The 24,812-nt window shown below is 43.5% G+C and overlaps 1 protein-coding gene and 1 long non-coding RNA gene across 4 annotated transcripts in view; one reads left to right on the plus strand and one right to left on the minus strand.

The window, feature by feature from the left end:
* The window catches only part of CARMIL1 (capping protein regulator and myosin 1 linker 1), a 302,688-nt gene extending 294,463 nt beyond the window's left edge, over positions 1–8,225 (minus strand). For 2 of the 3 annotated variants that reach the window (XM_043908357.1, XM_043908356.1), the window contains exons 1-2: positions 7,668–8,225; positions 3,525–3,622 (exon numbers count right to left, since the gene is read on the minus strand). In XM_043908357.1, coding sequence (XP_043764292.1) covers positions 3,525–3,622; positions 7,668–7,707 — 138 coding nt within the window. In that variant the 5' untranslated portion in view covers positions 7,708–8,225. The remainder of the gene's footprint in view (positions 1–3,524; positions 3,623–7,667) is intronic. The other variant, XM_043908358.1, reaches the window with a different exon arrangement.
* Positions 1–24,812, plus strand: part of LOC122697523 — a 160,789-nt gene that overhangs the window by 104,725 nt on the left and 31,252 nt on the right. The gene's annotated exons all lie outside the window — the stretch shown is intronic.

Here is a 24,812-nt window from a genome sequence, read left to right on the forward strand (position 1 = left end):
TGTACTAGGCACTGCAAGGAGCAGTGTTAAAACCCATCCCGTTAATCTACAAAGAAACCATTTACAGAGCACCAGACTGGGCTCCCTGTGCTACATAGCAACTTCTCACCTAACACACATTGTTAAAAAAAAAAGTAATATTTAAATTTAAAAATAGAATAAAAGAAACTATTTACAAATAGATACTTTTATAAGGCCTGTTTCATCAGAGAAAGGAACTGAGGCTGAACAATGTTATAAAGTGGCTGGGCTACCTGTGACCCTCCTCTCCCAAGGGAGAGGAGGATAACGTTCACATGGTGGTCATTAGAAACAGGTGGTAGGAACAGACATATTTAAACAATCCCAGTGGTTGGATGGCATCACCGACTCGATGGACATGGGTTTGGGTGGACTCTGGGAGTTGGTGATGGACAGGGAGGCCTGGTGTGCTGCAGTTCATGGGGTCGCAGAGAGTCGGACACGACTGAGTGACTGAACTGAACTGAACTGAATTTTCACTTGATCCCAACTTCAAGAAAAAGAATTCGCTTTAGGCTTGGCCATTTTCCACCCCGTAACTCTTGCTCCCACTGTACTTAATATGTCTCTAACACACTAAGCTCTCTGGCTTCCAGGCATGTTCTGTTTTCTTTGTCTAGAACCTGTCTCCACTCTCTCCGCTTAGTAACTCTTGTTCATCCATTGGGTGGTAGCTTACGTTTGCCTTCCTTCTGGAAGTCTTCCATGACCCTCAGGCCTGGGTCAGGGGTTCCTTCCATGTGCTTTCAGACATCCTGCTCATAGCACATCTCAGAGTATTGCCTGTTGAGATGTTGACCTCCCCAACTAGACTCTGAGTTCTGAATCCCATGAAGTCAGAGTCGACGTCAATCTTGTACATACCATGTGTCTGGCTCATGCTCAGCAAGTGTGGAACCAAGCAATGAATAATGTATCAACCAACCAAATCCACACAGGGAGCTCTAATCCTTCTAAAGTCCAAATCTTTGTGAAAGTTTGCAACCGCCGAACAAGCTGAAGGACCGTTTGTTTTGGTTTCTTAGTATAATGGTGAAATGGATAAGACAGACCTGGGTTCAACTCCCGACTCTGTCATTCATTAGCAGGATGACCTGAAACGAGTTCCTTTAGCTTTTCCAAATCTCAGTTTCTGCAAATGCACATGTAAGTAGGGCCCACCTCAGAGGGCTACTGTGGAAGCAAATAAGGCAATGCATAACTAAGTGTTCAACAGAGCATGTTGTACAAATGTCAGCTATCATGACCATGAGAAGGAGGAGGATGAAAATAAACTCTCTATGAAAAATAAGCTGGAAATAGCATAAAGTTTCTAAATGTAAAAACAAGGAACCAAGTCACTCTCAGCTTTACAAGAAGGAAGGACACGAAGAGTAGGCGGGCACTGGGGAGAGAAATGAGAAATAAAAATCAAGAAATGCTGAGTCAAGCCAATTCACGTAGGCCCTATTTTATTGGACTGACAGCCAAGAGAAAGTCAGAAATACAAATTATAAGGGGATTCCCCCAATGTTTTAAGTAACTGAATTTCTCTAAATTCAGAAAATCAACAACTTAAGGTGAATTCGTAGACCATCTTGCTCACACCTGAAGCTTGTCAAACCTTGAATACTTCAATGAACAATTCTTGCCCCTGCAAGTAAGGAATAGCTAAAACAAGTTTACCCTAAGCTACTAGAAACTGCTTAGATTCCAGATTTTGGGAGATAAATGCTTAAATTCAAATCTATTTGTAATTTGATTACAACCTTAATCAACTCCAGCTAATGTTAAGATGAACTCCACCCCCCCAAAAAAAATCTTAACAGCAATTACAAATCATTACTAATTTTTAAGGGTGCTAACATTATTTTGATGTTTAAACTTGTCTTTGCAAATTTTACTCAGGACATAGGTTTCTTATGCTGATGAATAGTGTCCATACCAACTAGTACCACATATCATGTTAGACTGTTGCAGGAAACACAACTTGATATTTAAATTGTAAAAAGGTGAACCCATCTTATGAAGTAAACATGTAAAACAACAAGTGGCAGGAACAAAATTTCTTCTCTCTACCCTACCACTGCCGAAACATACCTGTACCCTTTGGCTGAACAATATTAAGTAAAACATACCTTAAGGAAATTTACTCTTTATCAAAACTGAAGCAGAATGATGATACCAATCACTTCTGCTATTGATAACCATAATTATACAGTCTGGGTAAACACATTTTGTTGCAGGGCAAAAGTCACTCCATCAAGTTTTTCCACTTCAATTTCTCTGCCATCCTGACTTGTATACAGAGAAACAGAACTCATCCATCAATAGCATAATCCTTCCATCTACAGGGGAAGGCAGTCAGATGTTTTAAAAGATTCTTAAGACAGCTGCTATGGGAAAGATATTTCAAATTCTGTGGCAACTTCAACTGAAGAAACAGAATATTAAAAGTATTCTTTTAATGACACATGCTTGAGGTTTAAAATACTCCAGAAGTGGGAAGGGGGGGAAAACTGGGAGGAGGATAAAACAATATTCTTGAAATACTGAAAACTGTTGAAGCTGAATGAAAAGGATACAAAGTTAAATATACTATTCTCTACTTTTGCATATGTTTGACGGTTTCTAATGATATAAAGATAAACAAGAGTAAACAGAATATTCTAACAAAAACACAAACAAGGGCTATTTACCTAAGCTTAAGGTTTGCCACAATTTCAACACAGAAACCATTAAAACATCACAGAAGACTTTCCACCTCTCTAAAGGTACAACTCAGGCGCTGACAACTCCCTAACAATTCTGTGTTCGACAAGGGCTGATCACTCAAACCCCCCAGCAACTCCTCTCCCAAGTTGGAGGGAGCCCCCCAAGCTCCATCAGCACCAGCAGACATACTAAATACCTAAGACACTGGACTAGTGATACTCGCATATTGGCTGAGGGTTCATCTTAGCTACATTTCATCCAAAGTGCCATGGGCCTTAGCAGTTGCAAATCTGCTCAATTACCATTTATCAGAGCCCTCAAGGACTCAAAGAAAGCATTGAAACCAGGGCAAAGATCAAGCTAGCACTCTGCTCCCCAAACCAATGGATGCAGATATTGCATGGATATGCATATAACATTTGAGAAAATTTAATAATTAAACTGACTTGAGATGAATTTTCTAAAAACGCATTCAAAGTCCTCAGGATCAGATACTCAGCCACAGCAAAAGCAAAAAGCAAGCTCCCTGTAACATCCAACTTTCAACAAACAACCTGAAAATGGTCTCTAGGAGATGACTGAGAGGAGGGTGACTTTTACAACTTTAAGAAAGACAATATATTTTAAAACTTCAGTCCCTAAAATTTAACTTTCAGTGGGCAAATATTCCAGCTCACCTAGGAGAAAATGGGCATCAGAACGTTTGAACAAAATATAAAATATAGCATGAGCACTGCATGAAAATTAGGCAATCAACAGTAGAGGGCAAAACATTTTCACTTCCAAACTTTAAAGAAGTTAATAGTTACCAGCACTCTATTTTCAACTTTGTCTCCCTTCACTTCCAGCTTTACTTTCTTCTTCAATGCAATCTTTATCTTTCTGCCAAGAACATCCTTTATGCTTTCTGAAAGAAAGGAATAGTTTCATTAGATTCTTTTATTAGTAAGAGAAAAGCATTGGGGAGGATAGAACATTTGAAGGAGCATTTTTGGTTGTTGTTGTTTTTTTTTTTTCTTTTTTGCTTATTTTAACAAGCTTGATAGTAATCAATCACCAAGTATTTAATGAACGCCTACTTTGAGCCTTGGACTGTGTGCTCAGATGCTGAGGCAAATATAAAAGCATCTGATACAATACCAGTCTACGCAAGCAAGGCATGACATAACCTTGCTGGGCAAGGAGGATACTCACACACCAGGGAGAAAAAGAAGAGCCATGTCAGGTGGTAGCATAGAGCACTATATTTGTGAGTAGACCATAAGCACAAGAATTCTCTTTTGCCTGGTTATCTGCAGCGCCCAGCTTGAAAAGCCAAATGCTAGCAGGACCTTCCTTGAGTACCCCCAAACTGAACAGGTCCCAAATCAAAGTCAGTTTGATTTTATTTTCCCTGCTCCTCTTCCGGCCCTTCATGAAGCTAGAAATCTTCTTTATCTCCAACTCCGTTCTCTCAGGGGCTTCCCCGGTGGTGCAGTGGTAAAGAATCCGCCTGCCAATGCAGGAGACACAAGAGACATGGGTTCAATTCCTAGGTCGGGAAGATCACGACTGAGCACGCACACCGTTCTCTCAGAGAGTCAGTCACCTATTCTCCCAGGACCACCTCTGAAACAGTTCCTGAGCACTGCTCTTCACTCTGTATTCAGGGCCTCAGCATCTCTCACCGAGACTAGCCCAACACGTCTAACCGATCAGCCCCCAGAACCAAAGTGGCCCTTCCAAAGCCACGGATTTAATCTTGTCCCTTGTGCGGTGACTATGACTCACAGTCATTTTTGGATGAATCCAAACCTTCCAGCACACCACAAAAGGCCTTTCACGTTTTTCCAGCTTAACTTCTCAGCACACACTTTCCCTTTTCTCCTCCTGGTTAGATTCTACAAAGCACAGCAAATTTCTTTATAACCCTATCACTCTGAGCTGTCTATTGTAATGATTTTGATTTATTCATACATTCAACAAACATACCTAGTGGGCCAACTACTCTATTCGGTGCTGGACTAGAGATGACCCCTGCCTTCCACAGGCACTTACAATCTAGTGGAGGGCAGGGATCAATGTCCCTAGACAAATGTGCACCCATTACCATGAGATCGTGGACAAGACGACACACAAAGGTTTCGGGGAGTAGGGGACCCCTGCCCTGAATCTTGAAGAAGTAGGAAACAGACCACCGGTTTCCAAAGCAGTGTACAACACAACCCACTGGGGTGCAGGAAGAAAACAGTAACATTTTTACTTTTATTTACACTGTGTTTCAGTGTTATGTTCTAGATTACACATACTCAATGAAATATGCATGCAACTTAACAAGTATATTCATGTATTTATTAAGGGATGATCAAAATATTCTTATTAGAAACCCACCACAATGAGTTTAAGAGCCACTCAGAAAAGAAGAGTGAAGGAGGGGAGGATGGGACATTGCCAGCAGAGAGAAGATCATGAGAACATGAGAAAGTACAGTTTGTCCAGGGAAGAGCAATGAGGTAGAATGTTGGAAGGGGGAGGGAACAAGTGGAGGACCTCACTGCCTGGGGAGTTCTGTAGGCAGCTCATATCTTATCAGCACTCAAAACTGGTACAGGCTACTCCTCTCTCCCCTACAGAAGGACTGTGGGAAAGGAGCATGTGAAATTGACTTAAAATATACGCAAAGAAAAAGTCAGGAAAAGTTATATAGTCATAGGTCAGAAACAGCTATCTTGGAGTGGTAACATGAGTGACATATTCTCATTCTTCTCTGAATCTTTTAAATAAAAAGCCTGCATTACTTTAATAATCAGAAAGATAGACATTTTTTAAATGTTTTGGGGGATTAGCTTAAGGAAATATATTGAGGTTTTCACAAGGTTGCCATTTTGAATTGATGAGAAGAGAACCCCTGTGAGCACTGAAATAAGAGACTAAAGCAGACACAGGAATTTCCTCTCACCCAGGCTAATTAGACCAACTTAAAAACCCAGAAGAATATTGGGCCTATCACAAAAACCTGTGTCCCTTGTTTGAGAGACATGTAAGATGGGCACAGCTCGATAAACACAAAAACTCCATCTCTAGATAAGGGTTAAATTCAGCTTTTAAAATATACAAAGAATTCATTTTGAGGACCATCAATAGAAAACCATCCTATCCTTCATCACTCTTTATCTTGTGTCTAATTACCTAAACCTAAAGTTTAACTGCAGCTTCCCTGGTGACTCAGAGGTAAAGAATCCACCTGTAATGTAGGAGACCGGAGCTCAATATCTGGGTCGAGAAGATTCCCTGGAGAAGGAAATGGCAACCGACTCCAGTATTCTTGCTTAGAAGATCCCATGGACAGAGGAGCCTGGCGGGCTACAGTCCACGGGGCCGCAAAGAGTCAGGCGTGACTGCAAGACTAAACAGCAATTACAAAGTTTAATTACCTAAACTTTTCATCGCCAGGCTCAAGGATACCCAATTTAAAAAAAGTATCTGCCACCTGCTTTAGTTATCCTTATCCCCTGGCCAGCGTGCAAACCCTCCCCTAAATTCTCTTTCTCGGGACCTCTGGAGGCATCATCAGAGGTTCTGGGCATGTGTTTCCTCTTCTGAGTAGGGTTTTGCCAAGATCTCCTGCTCCCAGAACTGGATGGGCCATTCATTCCCAGTGGACTCTATAGGACTGAGGAGGGGGAGGAGGAAAGGCCTTTATACCCTAAATATAGTCAAGAGTTTGGGTTTTTTTTAAAATTCAACAAAACCAGAAGCTTCCATCTTCCATATTAGCCTAGCAACAGCTTCTTTACATCAAATTTCACCTGCTTGAGTTAACAGTCGCTAATGGAAGAAACACACACAAACTCCTCCAAAGTATTACCTCTCAGAGGTGAAAGAGAGGAGCAGATTCCTCAAATGCAGATGCATGGGCGGTTAGAACTCTTGTCAGCACCCATTAACTATCATCTTTCTGAGTTGTAGGCTGTGTTGTGTGCCAAGGATGATACAGTAAGGAAACAGGTCACTGGGGCTCAAAACACACATGCACACAGCAACACATACCTTGTTACAGAACAACATGCTACACACACACACAAACGCAGGCACACGCAAGCTTAAGCGCTTGGTTTTCATAACACTCTTTCCCCCAAAGGTCATTTTAAGTCCTGCCATGTTAACCCTCTACATAATTTAAACCCCAGGACAAAATATTCACACACACACATCCCCCCCAAAACCCTCAAGGGACTCAAACAATGGGTCACCTTGCATAGGATACCACATACAGGTTCCCTAAGAGATCCGGGATGGGGAGAATTGGCAGGTTAATCATTACTGAAGTAAGGCTTCTATCATTAACCCTCAGTTTCCTGGCGCAAGTTTGCGTCAGTCCTGTAACCCTTTCGTTCCCGGTTCGCGATGCGAAACCACGCCTTGCCAAGCTCAGTCATTATACCCGACCAGTGCCCCCTCCCCCAAGCCCTACGTCACAAGGGCACCTCTGGCCTAGAGTTTTCTGGGGACCGGGGGCGGGATGTGGAGTTCCTGGCACGTGCCGGAGGCGACCTACTGTGTGCTCGCCGGCCGTTCGTGTCCTGGGCTTTCCGGGACTTCCCGAGTTGGGGACGCGGGACCGGCCGCTGTTGTGGATTCTCCTCGCTTGCAGGACCCCCAGACCCAGGCAGCCCGCCCCCTTCTTCCGCCAACCTGGATCCCGAGTCACCGCGGGAGGAGGCGCTGGGGGCCGCCAGCAAAGCCGCGGCGAGCGCTCCCCGGGCTCCCGATTCCTCCCAAGCCGGCCCTCAGGACTCAGCTTTTCTTGCGGTCAGACGGGAGCAAACTTCCCGGCGCCCCCCAGCGACCCTGCCCGACACCCCTCCGACCCCGGGGGCGCGGGGACGTGCGGGAGGGGAGAGGTGGGGTGGGAGGTGGAGGCGAGGGGGCCGCAGAGGCGGAAAGAAAATCAACCACCGCGCAACTCTTACCTATCAACTCCCCGGGCACCTCGGAGCTCTCCTCGGCCATGGCCCTCTAGGTGCGGGGAATGTTGCAGGTCCAACTCTGATTTACGGCCCCCACCCTCCCCCGACTCCCTCAATTTCCTAGAGGCAGATGCAGCTCGCAAACGCGAGAAGGTGTGAAGGGGGTGGGGGGGACGGAGATAGAATTTGGCCGCGTCCCCCGCCACACCAAAGGAAAAAAAAAAAAAAAAAAGAGTTGCAAATCCGAGGTGGGTTTGCGGCTGCTGCTACATGACGCCTCCTTGCAGTTCCCGGCGGCGGAACGGAGACCCGGCGGGGTTGGGAGCGGGGTGCGCGGGCGTCTGCGGGGCTGGCTCCGGCTCGCGGCTCCCGGCTCCGGCCGCTGGCAGCTCCCGCCCGCTCCCGGCGCCGCACCTACGGCCCTAGGTGAAGGCGGAAGGCGTGGGGAGAGGCGGGGAGAGCGGCGCGGGGCGGGGGGCCAGGGTGTCCTCGCGCTCCAGCCGGGCTCCAGCGGGGCGGGGGCAGCTCCGGCGCGGCTCCTCCTCCCTCCTTTGCCTCCTCCTCCTTCTCCTCCTCCAGCGTTTCCTCCTCACCTCGCGAGACCCGGCCTCCGCACGCGTCCCAGGCCGGCCTCCCAAGCCCGGGGGCGCGTTCCCCGGCGCTGGCCGCAGAGCCGGGCAGCGCGAGGCTGCGGCGGCGGACACCGGGGGCTCCTCGCGGCCTCCCTCCCGAACCGCCGAAGCCCTGCGTCTGGAGAAGGGGCGAGGGGGCGAGGGAGCCTGAGAGCCATCTGCTGGCCGCTGGGGAGGACGGCCGGGTGGACCTGGGCAGCCCGATTCCCCGTCCCCACCTCCCGGCGAGCCGAGGACGCCAGGGGATGCGAGGCTGCAGACCCCGCGCACGTTCCGCAGGCCGGTCTGCGCGGAAACCCGGTCTTTCTGGGACCCCTCTGCGCCCTTTCCTTTTTCAGCCCTCCCTGTGACAGGCTGGCGTTTCCTCGACGTTATTAATTTTCCATTTCTGGGGAGTAGGAGCTAGACGAAACCTGTAAACACGAACCATATGGTGAGAAAACACTTTTGTGTGTACTCAGCGGGCGCGCCGCCGCCGCCGTTTGCCATCTCAGACATTCGAAGTCGGAGAGCGCACGCAAAAAAAAAAAAAAAAAAAGCCTTTCACTCGTGCTGGAACCTCCTTTTAAAAAGCCAGGGCATTTTCGGGCAGCTGAGAGTAATTCACAAAAGCCAGAATGAACCTGCTGATTGGTCTGATCGACCTAGCCGACTTTCCCTGGGCTCCACCCCCGGAGAGACAACTTCAGGGCAAGAAGCTTTGCAGCGCCTGGATTGCTGCCTTAGTGCCTGGTCGGCTGGGAGTGAATGCCTGTCATCGGGTTCTGTTTTTAAAGGACAGAAGGAGGGGAGGGAGGAAGAAAGGGAACCCCACGCAGTGATAGTCTAGTTTTAAACACTGCTGTCCTTGGATCCCCAAAAATCATCTTAAGCCTGTCTGCCAGGAGTTACCAATGAAGACATTCACCCGTCTGGCCCCTTCTCACCTTTCTAACCTCTCCAGCTCCTCACTCTTACAACCTGACTCTCCAAAACTATTAATAATTGCTGTTTGCTTTTCCCTTCTTTTTAGGTTATCTGATTCTTATCTAGTGTTTCCCTGGTGGCTCAGACGGTAAAGAATCCGCCTGCAATGCAGGAGACCTTATCTATGTTTTCAATTCCAGCCCAGTGTGTACCTTCTTTGTGAAGCTTTTCCAGGGCTTTTCAGATCACTGTGACCCCTCTATTCAAAACCACTAGAATATGTTATTGGCTGAAACATTATTTTCTAAGCCCAAACACACAGCGCCTTGTTTCATTACTTGCGTATTTGTCTAGCTTCACTACTTTAACTCCAGCATTGTTCCCTGGGTTTGAGTTTGTCTGCCTAGCTAGACTGTAGGAGATTTAAGGGTGGGAATTTCAGATTTTTGAACCGTCTCAGCAGACCTGTGTGAAATAAACATTCGTTGACTGACTGGTTTTAGAGCTTTGGACCTGACTCCCTACTGTTTCTCAAATGCTGGCAAGTTAAGCTAGACCTGTCCTTTACGCAGTTAATATCTTTTTATGCAATAAATGGAAATTAACATCTCAAAACCATCTTCCATTCAACCATGTGTGTTTAGAAGGATTTTTCTGGCACTTACCAGGAAGTTTCAGAAATAGCCCTGAAGGTTCCACACCATGTGGTATCTGTGAAAATAAAGACAAAACTTTTTCCCCCTTTGGCCTGGGGTGGTGGGGAGAGTAAAGGACAGGCTATATGGAATTTCTGTAATTCAGTGCTCCTTGGCGCCTTTTAAAGGCAGCTGAGGTTTCAATAAAGAATCAGGTTTTTTCACTGGAATAAGATCCTGATTGACTCCTACACCTCCTACGTTGAAGGCATGGAGTCAAATGAATCTGCTATCTCAGTACACAAAAATGACTGACTGTGGAAATGAAAATCATTTACTTCTTTGGAGCAAAACTCAAATGTGCTTCAGAATAGCAAACAAAGAACTCCACAAAGCACTGTTTATAAAATCCACCAAGTAGTAAATGTCCTCAGCAAACGACAACCAGGGAGTCTACTTAGAGTATGCATTTTGAAATCTGAAATGTGTGTTTATCGACTGAAATCTGCCCACCCCTCCAGCGCTGCAGACTTTCCTCACACCCCTGCCCTCCACCTTCCATACTTTTAAGTTTACCCCTGCCACTGTGGTCTTGATCAAGAGAGTGGTTAAACTCCCTGAAACTAATTGCCATTATAAACATAATTACCTACAGCTTTATCTGTATATGTGGCTGTGTTTAAGTGTTATAACCAGCACTGATGAACTGAAATCTATTAGTCAGAAAGAAAGCTTTTTTGAAAAACCAACTTTTCAGAGAATCTCTACTGTATCCATACTTTTAAATTGTTAAACACAATTGCAATAATTTAGGAACAAAATTATTTTGGAAAACTATACATACTTTTAGTTCCAAAATATTCATTCATATCTGTAGTATTTTTGCAGTGTACTGTGGTGAGAAAATACACTATTGATGTCTATGATAGTCTAACCCACTATCATTAGAACCGTATCATATAAAGAATAAACTCACGGAGACAAAACGAAAAAATAATAAATCAGCAAGCTAACAACAGAAACAAAAACTCCACTATTTACCCATATAAATTTCTGATCTTTCTTACTGACTTGAGAACTGGTTCTAACACTGGAAGAGATTCAGTTATGTGGGAACCAATGACATCACTACACCAACCAAGCAGTCACTTGCAGACCAACTTCCCACATTAGCAACTACAATTTGTTTGGGGTCTTCTTAATGAGGTATGTGTTTCTCAACTGGGTTAATTAGACCTTCAGGGAAACTACACAATGAAATACTGGCAAACACCTCAAGGAAAAATTAGTTTGTTTTTGAGTAGAAGACAATGAGAGGTAAATTTCTATTGGACTATATACTCCTTTAACATATTTACAAGTGATATAATATATTTGCTTGAAAAGTAATCCATGGGAGAGGGGGGTGTTTGTGAAGTGGGGTGGGGTACTGAGGAGGACCTTGTATTGATTTTGTTGTAGCTAGATAATGGAGTACCTGGGAATTCACTGCTCTAACTTTCATGTGTGTGTTGAAATTTTTAATTATCACAATCAGAGCAAATCCTTGCAGATATGACCAAGAGAGAAGGAAGACAGTTAACTCAGTCATTAATGCAGAAAATATCTGAGTGTGCTATCAACAGAACACATAGCACAACAGCTTGCCATAAATCAGAACACTTGAACAGAGCACTTCAACAGACACCATAGAGCTGTGTTTCAAAGAAGCAATTTTTTCATTTTAATGATAATGAAATCAAAATGTATTTTATAATTGTTACAGACAATTACAGCATGCTTCTCACATCCCACCCCCAACACAAATACAAAATCTGCTATGGAATCACTGGTACATCTACCAGTTGACAACCTCTGACAAGTGAGGAAATAAGAGCTTAGGTCTTATTTGAGCTCCCAGTGACCCCTTGGGTTAGAAAGTGTAATTACTATATCTTTATAACAATGAGGACATAAATTCAGATTTGTGGGGTGACTTGCTCTAAGTTGTATAGCTATTAAAGCCAAAGGGTGAACCTAGAATTGAGATCTCCAGGTCAAAGTTCACCTTACTACTGACACTTCACCAGCCCCTTGGTCTGTGTTCCATGTAAAGTGTGAAGAAGGCCAAGGTTGGGCCCCACCTGCCCACAAGGAGCTCCACCTCCAGGAGGAAGATTCAGGTGATCTTTGATTGCCCTGCAACTAGTCGAGTGCCATGCAGTAAGTGGTGAGCATGCAGTAAGTGGTGAATCTAAGTGAAAATAAAAAATAATAACATAAATACAAAATATGCTAGGTAGGTGCCAAACGACGTGTTCAATAAGTGCTAGAGAAATTTATAGAGGTGGTGGGGAGGGAGCAGGAGGAGGAGAGTTGCCTTTATAACATCAGTCAACAAATGTGAGTGGTGCTCAGTGCCCTCAGCCCAACTCTTTGTGACCCGTGGACAGATTCTTTATCCGCTGAGCCAGCAAGGAAGCCCCAGTGTGAGCGGAGCACTTACTATTTGCCAGAGGATATAATGGTGAATGGGCTTCCCTGGTAGCTCAGGTGGTGAAGAATCTGCCTGCAATGCAGGAGACCCCAGTTCAATTCCTGGGATAGGCTACCCACTCCAGTATTCTTGGGCTTCCCTGGTGGCTCTGATGGTTTAAAAAAAAATCCGCTACAATGCAAGAGGACTGTGTTTGATCCCATGGAGGAGGGCATGGCAACCCACTCCAGTACTCTTGCCTGGATAATTCCATGGACAGAAGGGCCTGGCAGGCTACAGTCCATAGGGTCACACAGAGTCAGACATGGCTGAAGCAACTAAACAGCAGCCTAATGGTGAATTAAACAGATGCTTCATGGAACCTCGAGAATCTGTCAGGGCAGGGCGTAGGAGGAGAGGGAGAGAGAGAGGCAATTGCTGTCAGTGCTGAGGTGAGAAAAAACAGAATTATGGGAATGAGAGAGTGCAGGGGGTGGGCAGAGGAAAGAAAGGGAGTGAAAATGTTCCACGTTGCAGGAACAGCATGTGTACAGGCCAGAAGATAAGATAAAAACATGGAGACAGAAATAAATTCAGGGGGTTTTGATGAATAGAGATGGAGTAGGAATAGAAGATCAGAGAAAAGGATTGTACCACCTAGGACCTCATGAACCACTAAAGGAGCCTGAATTGATCTGAGGAGCAAGGGGGGATTCTTGAGAGATTTTGAGTAAGGCGGTGTCACAACCAGATCTTGTTTAGAAAGATTACCTAGCTGGGAACAACCGAAAAGACTGGAAGGGAAGCAAGAGTGTTAGAAGTAGAGACAGAAGTTAGGAGGCTAGAAATTGAGACGTTAGGAGGCTGTTGTGATAAGTGAGGCAAAACAAACAAAAAAGCGTAGCAGTCTGAGCCAGGGTAGTGATGGGGGATGTGCAGATCTGAGAGCTGTGAGGTGGGCAGGTGGGGTGGGATGGTGGTGCAGAAGGGGAGGCTTGGGGTCTGGGTGGGTGAATGGGCTGGAGGTGGTGGTCACCAACTGGAAAAGGGAGGAGGGCATATGTGGTGAAACAAGATGAGCGGTTCAAGTTTGGCCTGAAGTGGTGGAGGGACTGTGGCAAAGCCAAGGGGGAATGTCCATTAGGTGGATGGATATGGATATGGAAGCCTGAAGTTCAGGAGACATTCTCGTATGTAGACTCAAGATTCATCAACATATGGCTTAGGAAATCATAGGATTTAGTAGGAAAATCTAGCCTCTCTGATTAGATGACCAGGGTGGGTAGAGGGTGTCCGTGTGTGCTGAGTTGTATCTGATTCTCTGCGACCCTGTGGACTGTAGCCCACCAGGCTCATCTATCCATGGGATTCTCCAGGCAAGAATACTGGAGTGGGTTGCCATTTCCTCCTCCAGGGGATCTTCCTGACCCAGGGATTGAACCCCAGTCTCCTGCATTAGCTGGCAGTTTCTTTACTGCCTAAGCACCCAGGGGGGTACATGATTATTGTAGAGAATTTTCTTCTCAGGAAATGAGTGACATCTAAGAAAGCAAGTATGGAATGTGAAAAGGAAAGGAACTCAAGAATTATAGGCATCTGGTAAAGAAGAGGTGCAAAGGAGACTGTAGCTGTTATCTATTGCAGGGTAACAAATCCCCCAAAACTTGGCAACTTAAAACAACAAACATTTAGCGTGTTGAAGATTCTGTGGGTCAGGACTCTGGAAGCAGCTATGGTGGGTGGTTCTGGCTCAGTCTTTCATGAGGCTGGTGTCAGGCTGTCAGGTGGGTCTGTGTTCAACTGAAGGCTTGACTGGGGCTTCCTGAGATGTCAGTTCCTCACTGGTTGTTGGCTGATGGACTTCCCTGGTGGCTCAGACGGTAAAGCGTCTGTCTACGATGTAGGAGACCCGGGTTTGATCCCTGGGTCGGGAAGATCCCCTGGAGAAGGAAATGGCAACCCACTCCAGTACTCTTGCCTGGAAAATCCCATGGATGGAGGAGCCTGGTAGGCTGCAGCCCATGGAGTCACTACCAGTCGGACACGACTGAGCGACTTCACTTTCACTTTTTGTTGACTGAAGTCTCCGTTCCTCAGGAAACACAGGGCTGCTTGAGTGTCCTCATGGAGAATGACTGACTCCCAGAGTGAATGATAGGGGCAGGAGGGTCAGAGGAAGAGACAGAAAATGCAATGCCTTCTCTAACTTTAATCTTGGAAATGAAATACCAGCATTTCTGCTGTATTCTACATGGATCAAGGAAGCATCCCAGGTCAGTGGGGAAGGTGACTACACAAAAATGCGAATACTGAGAAGTAGGGATCATTGGAGGGATCTTGGGAAATGGATACCACAGAGTCAGTGAAGGACCAACCAGTGGAGAAGTAGTAGGAAACCGGAAAGGTAAGATGTTAAGCTGGGACGACATGAAAAATAGCATTTCAAGAGGGAGAAATGGTTTTACAGTGTCATGTTTTGCTAAAAAGTCAAATGTGACAAGGTAGCATGTACTTGAATTTAGCAATAAGGGAAACACTGGTTTGCTTTGCTTTCGGAGAGATCAATTTTAGTAGGATAATGGGGGAAGAAGATAAATTGCAATGGGTTGAAGAGTGATTAGGAGATGGAAAAGGAGAGGAAAACTAATGCAGATAACTCCAGAATGGGGGATACTAAGGAGAATAAAATCAGAGCAGTAGCCAAAAGGCTGTATAGGGGATTTTCTATTAAGCACTGAGGATTTAATACTTGCATTTATATAACTCTGCTTCTTCCCAGTAAGAGTAGAAGGGAAAAAAATACAGAGTCCCTAAAGTAAACAATGGATTTTAGTTAATAACACTATATCCATGCTGGCTTATCAACTGTAACAAATATACCAAAGTAAGATGTTATAAGAAGGGAAACTGGAGAGTGAGGGGTTCTGTGGAAGTTCTCTGTACCTTCTATTCAATTTTTCTGTAAATCCAAAACTGTTCTAAAAATAGTTTAACATATTAAAAATGCATAAAGCCACAAGAACAAAGAAAACAGGGGAAAGAGTAGAAAAGTAGACATTTTTACATTTTGGAAACAGAGAAAGTCAGTGGTAACTGACTTAACAGACCAGAGAAACACAGATTCTAAGCCAGAGGGGACACAGCAAATAAAAAGCTAATTTCTACAACAGAACCCAAGAAAAATTTCAGGAACTGGAGATACAAATGACCTCTGAATGCAGAAGTATAGAAATGAGGCTTCCCTGGTGGTACAGTGGATAGGAATCTGCCTGCCAATGCAGGGGACACAGGTTCGATCCCTGGTCTGGGAAGATTCCACGTGCCACAGGCCAATTAAGCCCACACACCACAACTACTGAGCCTGAGCATCTAGATACTGTGCTCCACAACGAGAAGCCCCTGCAGTGAGAAGCCCCTGCACTGCAACCAAGAGTAACCCCTGCTCGCCACAACTGGAGAAAGCCCAGGCGCAGCAATGAAGACCCAGAGCAACCGAAAGCGGAAAAAAAAAAAAAAAAAGGTGCAGAATGACAAAAAAACAGGAGGCTTGGTAAAGACTTGAAAAGGAAGAGTTAGACACCTATGGTTTCCCTCCTCTCACACAATCAACCACTCACTGCCTGAGATTGGAGATTTAGGAGAGATTGAACCAAAAGGACCTGTGCTTGAAATAGCAGAAGATAAATATGGGAAGCCGTTACAGAAAAGAGGGATTTAGAAAAAATCTACCTCCTATATAAAGCCCCCACAAATCCTTTCTCTGTTTGATTCTTAGAAGTCTTTAATATCAGGGTTTATAATCCTAGGCATCAGACTCCTCTCCTAGATCACTGACTATCCTTAAAAGAAAAAACTGTGGGATTCTGATCTATATGGATTTGCCAGTGAAAAGACCAGGTCACGCTCATAGTCCTAAATGGAGCCCCATCAATAGATAAGAACCACCCATTCAGATCAGCTTTATTAAGCCTCACTGTTAATACAGAATCCAAGGAACACTGATATTTGAGGAAAGCCTCTATCGTGAAAGCCAGAGACGCACACAAACAAACCTTAACATGGCTTTGCTGGTGGTCCACTGGCTAAGACTCTGTGCTTCCACTGCAGGGGCACAGGTTCAAACCCTGCTTGGGGAACTTCCACATGCCTTGAAGTGCTGCCAAAAACAAAAAAACAAAAATCTTTAACAAGGAACATAAGAGTCTGAGAGCAAAAGAAAACTTAAGAATCCAGAATGATGGAACTTCTGGTCGTGGTCTTGATGGAATAAAAGAGAGTAGATATTTCCCTCCTTCAAAAACTAGAAAATAGTACGAAGTATACGGAACTGCTATTTTTCAGACATTGAACTGTGATCCTTGAAAGAAGGGAAACAAAGTAAGTACTATGAATGCCCCCAGATTTCCTCCTAGAAACAGTTAGATGATGGATGCAAAGAGGGGGACCCTAAACTCAGTCCACTGGGTCAAAGAGATGTGGAGTTTGGAGAGACAAAGGTGTCTGTCTCTTGTATAGCTCCAAGAGGAGGGAGCTGCACTGAAAATCAAATCAATAAATCTGATACAATTCCAGGTGATTTGAACAAGACAAAAAGATACAAATTAGCAATATGAGGAATTAAAGATGAGACCTCTCTACAAACATTAAAAGGATAATAAGGAGATACTAAGAACAGCTCTTTGCCACACCATGGACTGTAGCCCACCAGGCTCCTCTATCAGTGAGATTTCCCAGACAAGAATACCAGAGCAGGTTGTCATTTCCTTCTCCAGGAGATCTTCCCAGGCCAGGAATCAAGCCCAAGGCTTCCTCACTGCAGGTGGATTCTTTACGATCTGAACCACCAGGGAAGCCCCAAGAACAACTTAATGCCAATAAATTAGATAATTTAGTGGAAACACATGAAACACCTGCATACAGGTTTCTCAGGAGGCAGGTAAGGTGGTCTGGTATTCCCATCTCTTTCAAAATCTTCCATATTTTGTTGTGATCTACACAGTCAAAGGCTTAAGCATAGTCAATGAAGCAGAAGTAGATGTTTTTCTGCAATTTCCTTGCTTGGCAATTTGATATCTGGTTCCTCTGCCTTTTGTAAACCCAGCTTATACATCTGAAAGTTCTAGGTTCACATACTGCTGAAATCTAGCTTGAAGGATTTTGAGCTTAAACTTACTAGCCTGTGAAATGATCACAATTGTATGGCATGAATTTGATAATGGGCATCTATTAAAAAAAAAAAAAAACCTATACCTAATGATATATTTTATGGTAAAAGACTAAACGCTTTCACCCTAAAATCAGGAACAAGATGAGAGTATCTACTCTGTATTTAATATTTTTCTAGAGGCCTTCGTTATTTCAATAAGGCAATCAAAATAAATGAAAGTCATGGTAATCAGAAAGGAATAAAAAGCTTTGCAGACAACATGATTGTATTCATAGAAAATCCTAAGGAAACTACAAAAAAAGCTACTAGAAATAAGTGAATTTAGCAAGACTGCAGGACACTAGGTAAATATATAATCAATTGCATTACCATATGCCAGCAATGAAAAATTAGGAATTGAAATTTTAAAATTATCATTTATGATAGTATAAAAATATCAGATCCTTAAATATAAATTTAACAAAATGTGTGCAAGACATGTACGATGAAAACTACAAAACATTCCTGAAAGTAAAGAAGATCTAAATAATTAGAGAATACATCAATAACCATGGATTAGAATATGATGTGATTAAGGTGTTACTTCTCCTGAAATTGAAATGGAGATGGTAATGCAACCTCAATAATAATATACCAGTATTTTCTGTAGAAAGAACAAGATGATTCTAAAATTCCTATGGAAATTCAAAGAAACTGAGATGACCAAAGCAATTTTGAAGAACAAAGTTGTAGAACTTACACTACCTAAATTTGAGATTTAATAGAAAGCTATTATAATTAAGATGTATGATATGGCACAGGAATAGACTTGCAGATCAGTGGAACAGAGTAGAAAGTACAGAAATGGTCACACAAATTCTTGATCTGTTGACTTTTTAAAAAATAAATTGCTAAGGTAATTCAACAGCCAAAGAGCAGTTTCTTTGATGAAAGATTCTGAAATAACCTGGAATAGGAAATGGCAACCCACTATTTTTGCCTGGAAAATTCCATGGACAGAGGAGCCTGGTGGGTTGCAATCCATGAGGTTGCAAAGAGTCAGACTCAACTGAACACACACACACACAGCACAACTCTGAAATAACTGGCAATCCATGTGGAAAACAATTATGATTGACCTTTACTTCATGCCGTAACAAAAATTAATTTCATGGATCAAACATTAAATATAAAAGTTAAAACTATACAAACTCCTGGAGCATAAGATAGGAAAAAAAATCTTCATGGCTTTCAAGCAGGCAAAAAATTCTTGTATACTATATGTAAAGCATAAGCATCAAATTAAAAAAATGATAAATAGAACTTTATCAAAATTAAAAACTACTGCCCTTTGAATGACTATTAAAAAATGAGAAGGAAGGACATTTTCTTGATATGTATACATCTGGCAAAAGATGATATGTGAAATATACAAACAATACTTACAACACACAACTCAATAAAATGGGCAAAACATTTGAACAGACATTTTCCCAAAGACATATACAGATGGCCAATGAGCATGTGAAATAGAGCTAAATACATTAGTCATCACAGAAATGCTAACTCAAACCTACTGAGATATCACTGCACCCACTAGAAAGGATAAAATAAAAAAGGTTGACAGTGTTGGTAAAGATACAGAGTAACTAAACTCTCATACATTGTTAGTGAAAAGCTGAAAGTGTTAGTGGCTCAGTTGTGTCTGACTCTTTGTGATTCCATGGAAGGTAACCCACCAGGCCCCTCTGTCCATGGAATTCTCCAGGCAGTAATACTGGAGTGGGTAGCCATTCCCTTCTCCAGGAGGTCTTCCTGACCCAGAGATTGAACCTGGGTCTCTTGTGTTGCAAGTGGATTCTTTACCATCTGAGATAACAGGGAAGCTCTTAAAATATCTATTAATTACATCATCAGATATATTTTGAAAAATCACTGCATCTATGAAAATTAAAGAGTCCACAGAGATTCTATTTTGGAAATCAGAGAAGATAAAAGAGCTCTCAGAATTTTAAAATACACTACTAGGAATTTTCATTTCTGGAGGTTCTTGGGAAGATCTGCTTCCAAGCACAGTCAGGATATTGGCAGAAATTAGTTTCTGGCAGCTGTAGGACCCATGTCTTCATTTCTAGAGAAGTTGCATCAGCCAGGGCCCATTCTCAGCTCCTAGAAGCTGTTCACATTCCTTGGCAGGTGCCCCCTACTACATCTCCATTTCAATGCTGGCCAAGCTAAAATCACTGGCATTGAATCCCTCTCATGTTGCAAATCTCCTTTGTCCCCAGACACCTGTTCCTTTTAAGAGCTCACCTGATTAGATCAAGCCCACCAAACACAGTGTCCTTTTCTTCAGTCAACTGTGCTGTATAACATACCCTAATAATGGCAGTGATGTCCCATCATATCTCAGGTCGCTTCCACACTCCAGGGCAGGGAATGTACAAGGGGACGGGTCATTTGGGGTAATTTTAGAATTCCGCTACCACAATAAAGCTGGAATTAAACCTAGAGAAAAATAATTAGGAGGAAATTTTAACAAAGTCTGTTGCAGATGCAGACGGATGGGCTCCACTTTTTTTTGTTTTGTCTTACCTTGCCTTGTTTTACTGAACTTAGGGGTGTGTGGGGGGAGCTTATCTTTAGCATATTGTTGTTGTTTCTTCAGTTGCTCAGTCCTGTCCGACTCTTTGGGACCCCATGGACTGCAGCACGCCAGGCTTCCCTGTCCTTCACTATCTCCTGGAGTTTACTCAAATCATGTCTATTGAGTTGATGACGCCATCCAACCACCTCAACCCTCTGTCACCTCCTTCTCCTCCTGCCCTCAATCTTTCTCAGCATCAGGGTCTTTTCCAATGAGATGGCTCTTCACATCAGGTGGCCAAACTATTGGAGCTTCAGCATCAGTCCTTCCAAAGAATATTTCAGGGTTGATTTCCTTTAGGATTTACTGGTTTGATGTCCTTGCGGTTCAAGGGACTCTCAAGAGTCTTCTCCAACACCACAGTTCAAAAGCATCAATTCTTTGGTGCTCAGCCTTCTTTATGGTCCAACTCTCACACCCATATATCACTACTGGAAAAACCATAGTTTTAACTATACAGACTTCTGTCGGCAAAGTGATGTCTCTGCTTTTTAATACATTGTCTAGGTTATGGCTTTTCTTCCAAGGAGCAAGTGTCTTTGAATTTCATGGTTGCAATCACCATCCACAGTGGTCTTGGAGTCCAAGAAAATTAAGTCTGTCACTGTTTCCATTTTTTTTCCAATCTATTTGTCATGCAGTGATAGGACAGATGAAGATGCCATGATCTTCATTTTTTTTTTTCATTTACTTTTATTAGTTGGAAGCTAATTACAATATTGTAGTGGTTTTTGCCATACATTGACATGAATCAGCCATGGATTAAACATGTATATTATCAAGTGTGATCTTCATTTTTTGAATGCTGAGTTTTAAGTCATCTTCTTCACCCTCCCCTTTCACTTTCATCAAGAGGCTCTTTAGTTCCTCTTTGCTTTCTGACATTAGGGTGGTGTCATCTGCGTATCTGATTGATATCTCTCCCGGCACACTGCTGCTGCTGCTAAGTCACGTCAGTTGTGTCTGACTCTGTGTGACCCCTTAGACAGCAGCCCACCAGGCTCCCGGCCCTGGGATTCTCCAGGCAAGAATACTGGAGTCGGTTGCCATTTCCTCCTCCAGTGCATGAAAGTGAAAAGTGAAAGCGAAGTCTCTCAGTTGGTCCGACTCTTAGTGACCCCATGGACTGTAGCTTACCAGGCTCCTCCATCCATGGGATTGCCCAGGCAAGAGTACTGGAGTGGGCTGCCATTGCCTTCTCCCTCCCGGCATACTGGTCCATCACAAAGTCAAGTAAGGATACCAAACTGGTTTTATCAGCGAATTTGAGTATCTTTCATACTCTTTTTCTTTTCAATTAATATGCATGTACTCAGGCTTGGCCTTTATTTTGCTTATATCTTCTGGAGATAACTTGATATCAAGAAGTGTTTCAAGAAGGGGTCTTTGAACTGGAAGTAAGAAATAAGTTAGAAGATCATTTGCGACTTTTTTTTTTTTCAAATTCTTTTAATTAAAAAAATCTAATGGACTTCCCTGGTGGTTAAGACTCTGTACTCTGGGCACAGGTTCAATGGTCAGGAAATATTCCACATGCTCTGTGGCACAGCCAAAAAAAAAAAAAAAATCTAGCCACCAAGATGTCCTTCAGTACGTGAATGGATAAATAAACTACCACATCTGGATGATGGAATTCAGCACTAAAAAGAAATGAGTTAACAAGTCATAAGAAACACAGAGCAATCTTAAATGTGTATTACCAAATGAAAGAAGCCAATCAGAAAAGGCTACATATTATATATTTTCAACATTATGACATTCTGGAAAAGGCAACCCTGTGGAGACAGTAGAACTCAATGGTGGCCAGGAGTTTGAGAGGAGCGAGGTTGGGAAGATGCCCTGGAGAAGGAAATGGCAACCCGCTCCAGGATCCTTGCCTGGAAAACCTCATGGACAGAGGAGCCTGGAGGTCTACAGTCCATGGGTTGTAGAGTTAGACTTAGCCACTCAACAACAACAAGAGATGCATAAGAGTTCGAAAGATTTTTAGGCTGTTTGATACTATAATGGTAGATACATTTCATCATGTATTTGTCCAAACCCTTAGAATGCACAGCACCGAAAGTGAACCCTAAGGTAAACCATGTTACCTTGGGTGACAATAATGTGTCTGTGGTGGTCTGTGATCAATTGTAACAAATTACCACTCCGGTGTTGGACATCGATAATGGGAAGGGTTGTGCAGATGTGGGGGCAGGGAGTATGTGGGAAATCTCTGTGCCTTCCACGGAATTTTGCTGTGAATCTAACACTGTTATAAAAAAAATAATAAAGTCTGCTTTAAAAAAAGGATAATACCAGTACTAATAACTGCCCCTTAATGATGCTAAGCCCTTGACATATTTCATCAGCATTGTTTATATTCTATTTTCCCCTTGTTCAGCTTCATCATGTGAATTTTCATAAAAATGAGACTATTGTTGCTCAGTGGCTCATCAGTTCAGGCTGAGATCTCCCTCCCAAAATAATCTTGCTGTGAGAAAAATTATGGGACATTTTGGGTTGCAAGGAGAAATACAGTTTGCCTCTTTAATTGAACTCTTGAGATTGTAAGGAAATCATCTCTCTCTGTAGCATCTTAATCATTTCCATATGGATGAATTCATTCAATAAACACCTCTCTTTGCCTATCTGGATTATCTCTAGAAATAGCTGTTCCTGTTTGGGGGAACATTTGCTGTTTAAGCAGTTCTCAAAAGCATATAAAAGGATCCCCTCCTACACACCCTTCAAACCCGACTTCATTCCCCAGTTTTTCTCCCCCACATCTTTTCTAGAAGTGCAGTAAGCTGACTCTGAGGCTTTTCAATTCTGAATTCCTGCTCCTTCTAACTGAGTCATTCCAGAGGTCTGGAGGTCTTGAAACAATTGTCTCCTTTGTCCAGGAAACAATAAGCTTAAGTCAAACTGTTCACTTTCTAATAGCCCTGGGGTTCCCTTGGCTATCTAGGTAAGAGCTCCATTAGCAAGCCAACTACCTCCTGCCTCCTCAGATAAATAGGAAATCTACAAGTAATTCACAGCTCCTTTGAGTTCTGGAGGAGGAAATGGCAACCCACTCCAGTATTCTTGCCTGGAAAATCCCATAGACAGAGGAACCTGGTGGGCTACAGTTGTAGGGCGGCAAAGTGTCAGACACGACTGAACATACACGCAGCCTCACGCAGTCTTGAGTTCTTACACCTAGGGAGTTATCAGACAACCAAGAAACTCTAAAAGTTCTTTATGAGAAAAGCAGCAATTACAAAATCTGCCCGGACTTCCCTGGTGGTCAAGTGGAGAAGAATCTGCCTGCCAGTGCAGGGGACACGGGTTTGATCCCTGGCCCGGGGAAGATTTCACATGACTCGGGCCAGCTGGGCCCCTGTGCCACAACTACTGGGCCTGTGAGCTCAGTCCAAGCGCCCTAGAGCCCATGCTCTGCAACAAGAGAAGCCACTGCAGTGAGAAGCCTGCACAGTGGAAGTAGAGAAAGCCCTCACGCAGCAACAAAAACCCAGTGCAGCTTTTCTCGCAGATGACTTTTAGAGTAACTGCCCACTTTCTGGCTTTCTTTCAAATGATTACTTTAAGTGTATATTGCACCACCCCCCATTACATCTTTAGTTATTTATATCTCCTATTTCTCCATTGTTAAGATTTCTCTGTTGTTAATATTATTATCGCTCTATGGAGAAATACTTCTTTTAACCATCTGATTTTATAAGTCAGCATTTTGTCAAGTGGTGTGAAAACATTATAGACCATACTGAATAAATACTTTTATGAATCCTTCTGTTGCAGGACGTTAAAACTCAACATTCAGAAAAATAAGATCAGGAATCCGGTTCCATCATGGCAAATAGGTGGGGAAACAATGGAAGCAGTGAGAGATTTTATTTTCGTGGGCTCCAAAATCACTGCAGATGGTGATTGCAGCCATGAAATTAAAAGACGCTTGCTCCTTGGCAGAAAAGCTATGACCAACCTAGACGGTGTATTAAAAAGCAGTGACATTACTTTGCTAACAAAGGTCCATCTAGTCAAAGCTATGGTTTTTTCCAGTGGTCACGTATGGATGTGAGAGTTGTACTATAAAGAAAGCTGAGTGCTGGAGAATTGATGCTTTTGAACTGTGGTGTTGGAGAAGGCTCTTGAGTCCCTTGTACTGAAAGGAGCTGCAACCAGTCCATTCTAAAGGAAATCAGTCCTGAATATTCATTGGAAGGGCTGATGCTGAAGCTGAAACTCCATTACTTTGGCCACCTGATGTGAAGAACTGACTCATCTGAAAAGACCCTGATGCTGGGAAAGATTGAAGGCGGGAGGAGAAGGGGACGACAGAGGATGAGATGGTTGGATGGCATCACTGACTCAATGGACATGAGTGTGAGTAAGCTCTAGGAGTTGGTGATGGACAGGGAAGCCTGGTGTGCTGCAGTCCATGGGGTCGCAAAGAGTCGGATACGACTGAGCGACTGAACTGTTGCAGGAAGTGGGGGACACTTCCCAGGGCCTGAAAGTGGGCTCTTGTCTGACATTCGGAAATAATTTGTCCTAGGAGACACACGTGCTGACAAAGCAAGAGGCTTTACTGGGATCGGGCGCCCAGGTGGAGAGCAGGAGGGTAAGGGAACCCAGGAGGACTGCTCTGGCAAGAGGCTTACAGTCTCGGATTTTACGGTGATGGGATTGTTAATAGTTTCTGGGTTGTCTCTGATTAATCATTCTGACTCAGGGTCCTTCCT

Source organism: Cervus elaphus, chromosome 7, assembly GCF_910594005.1.
Source record: "Cervus elaphus chromosome 7, mCerEla1.1, whole genome shotgun sequence".
Lineage (NCBI taxonomy): Eukaryota > Metazoa > Chordata > Mammalia > Artiodactyla > Cervidae > Cervus > Cervus elaphus.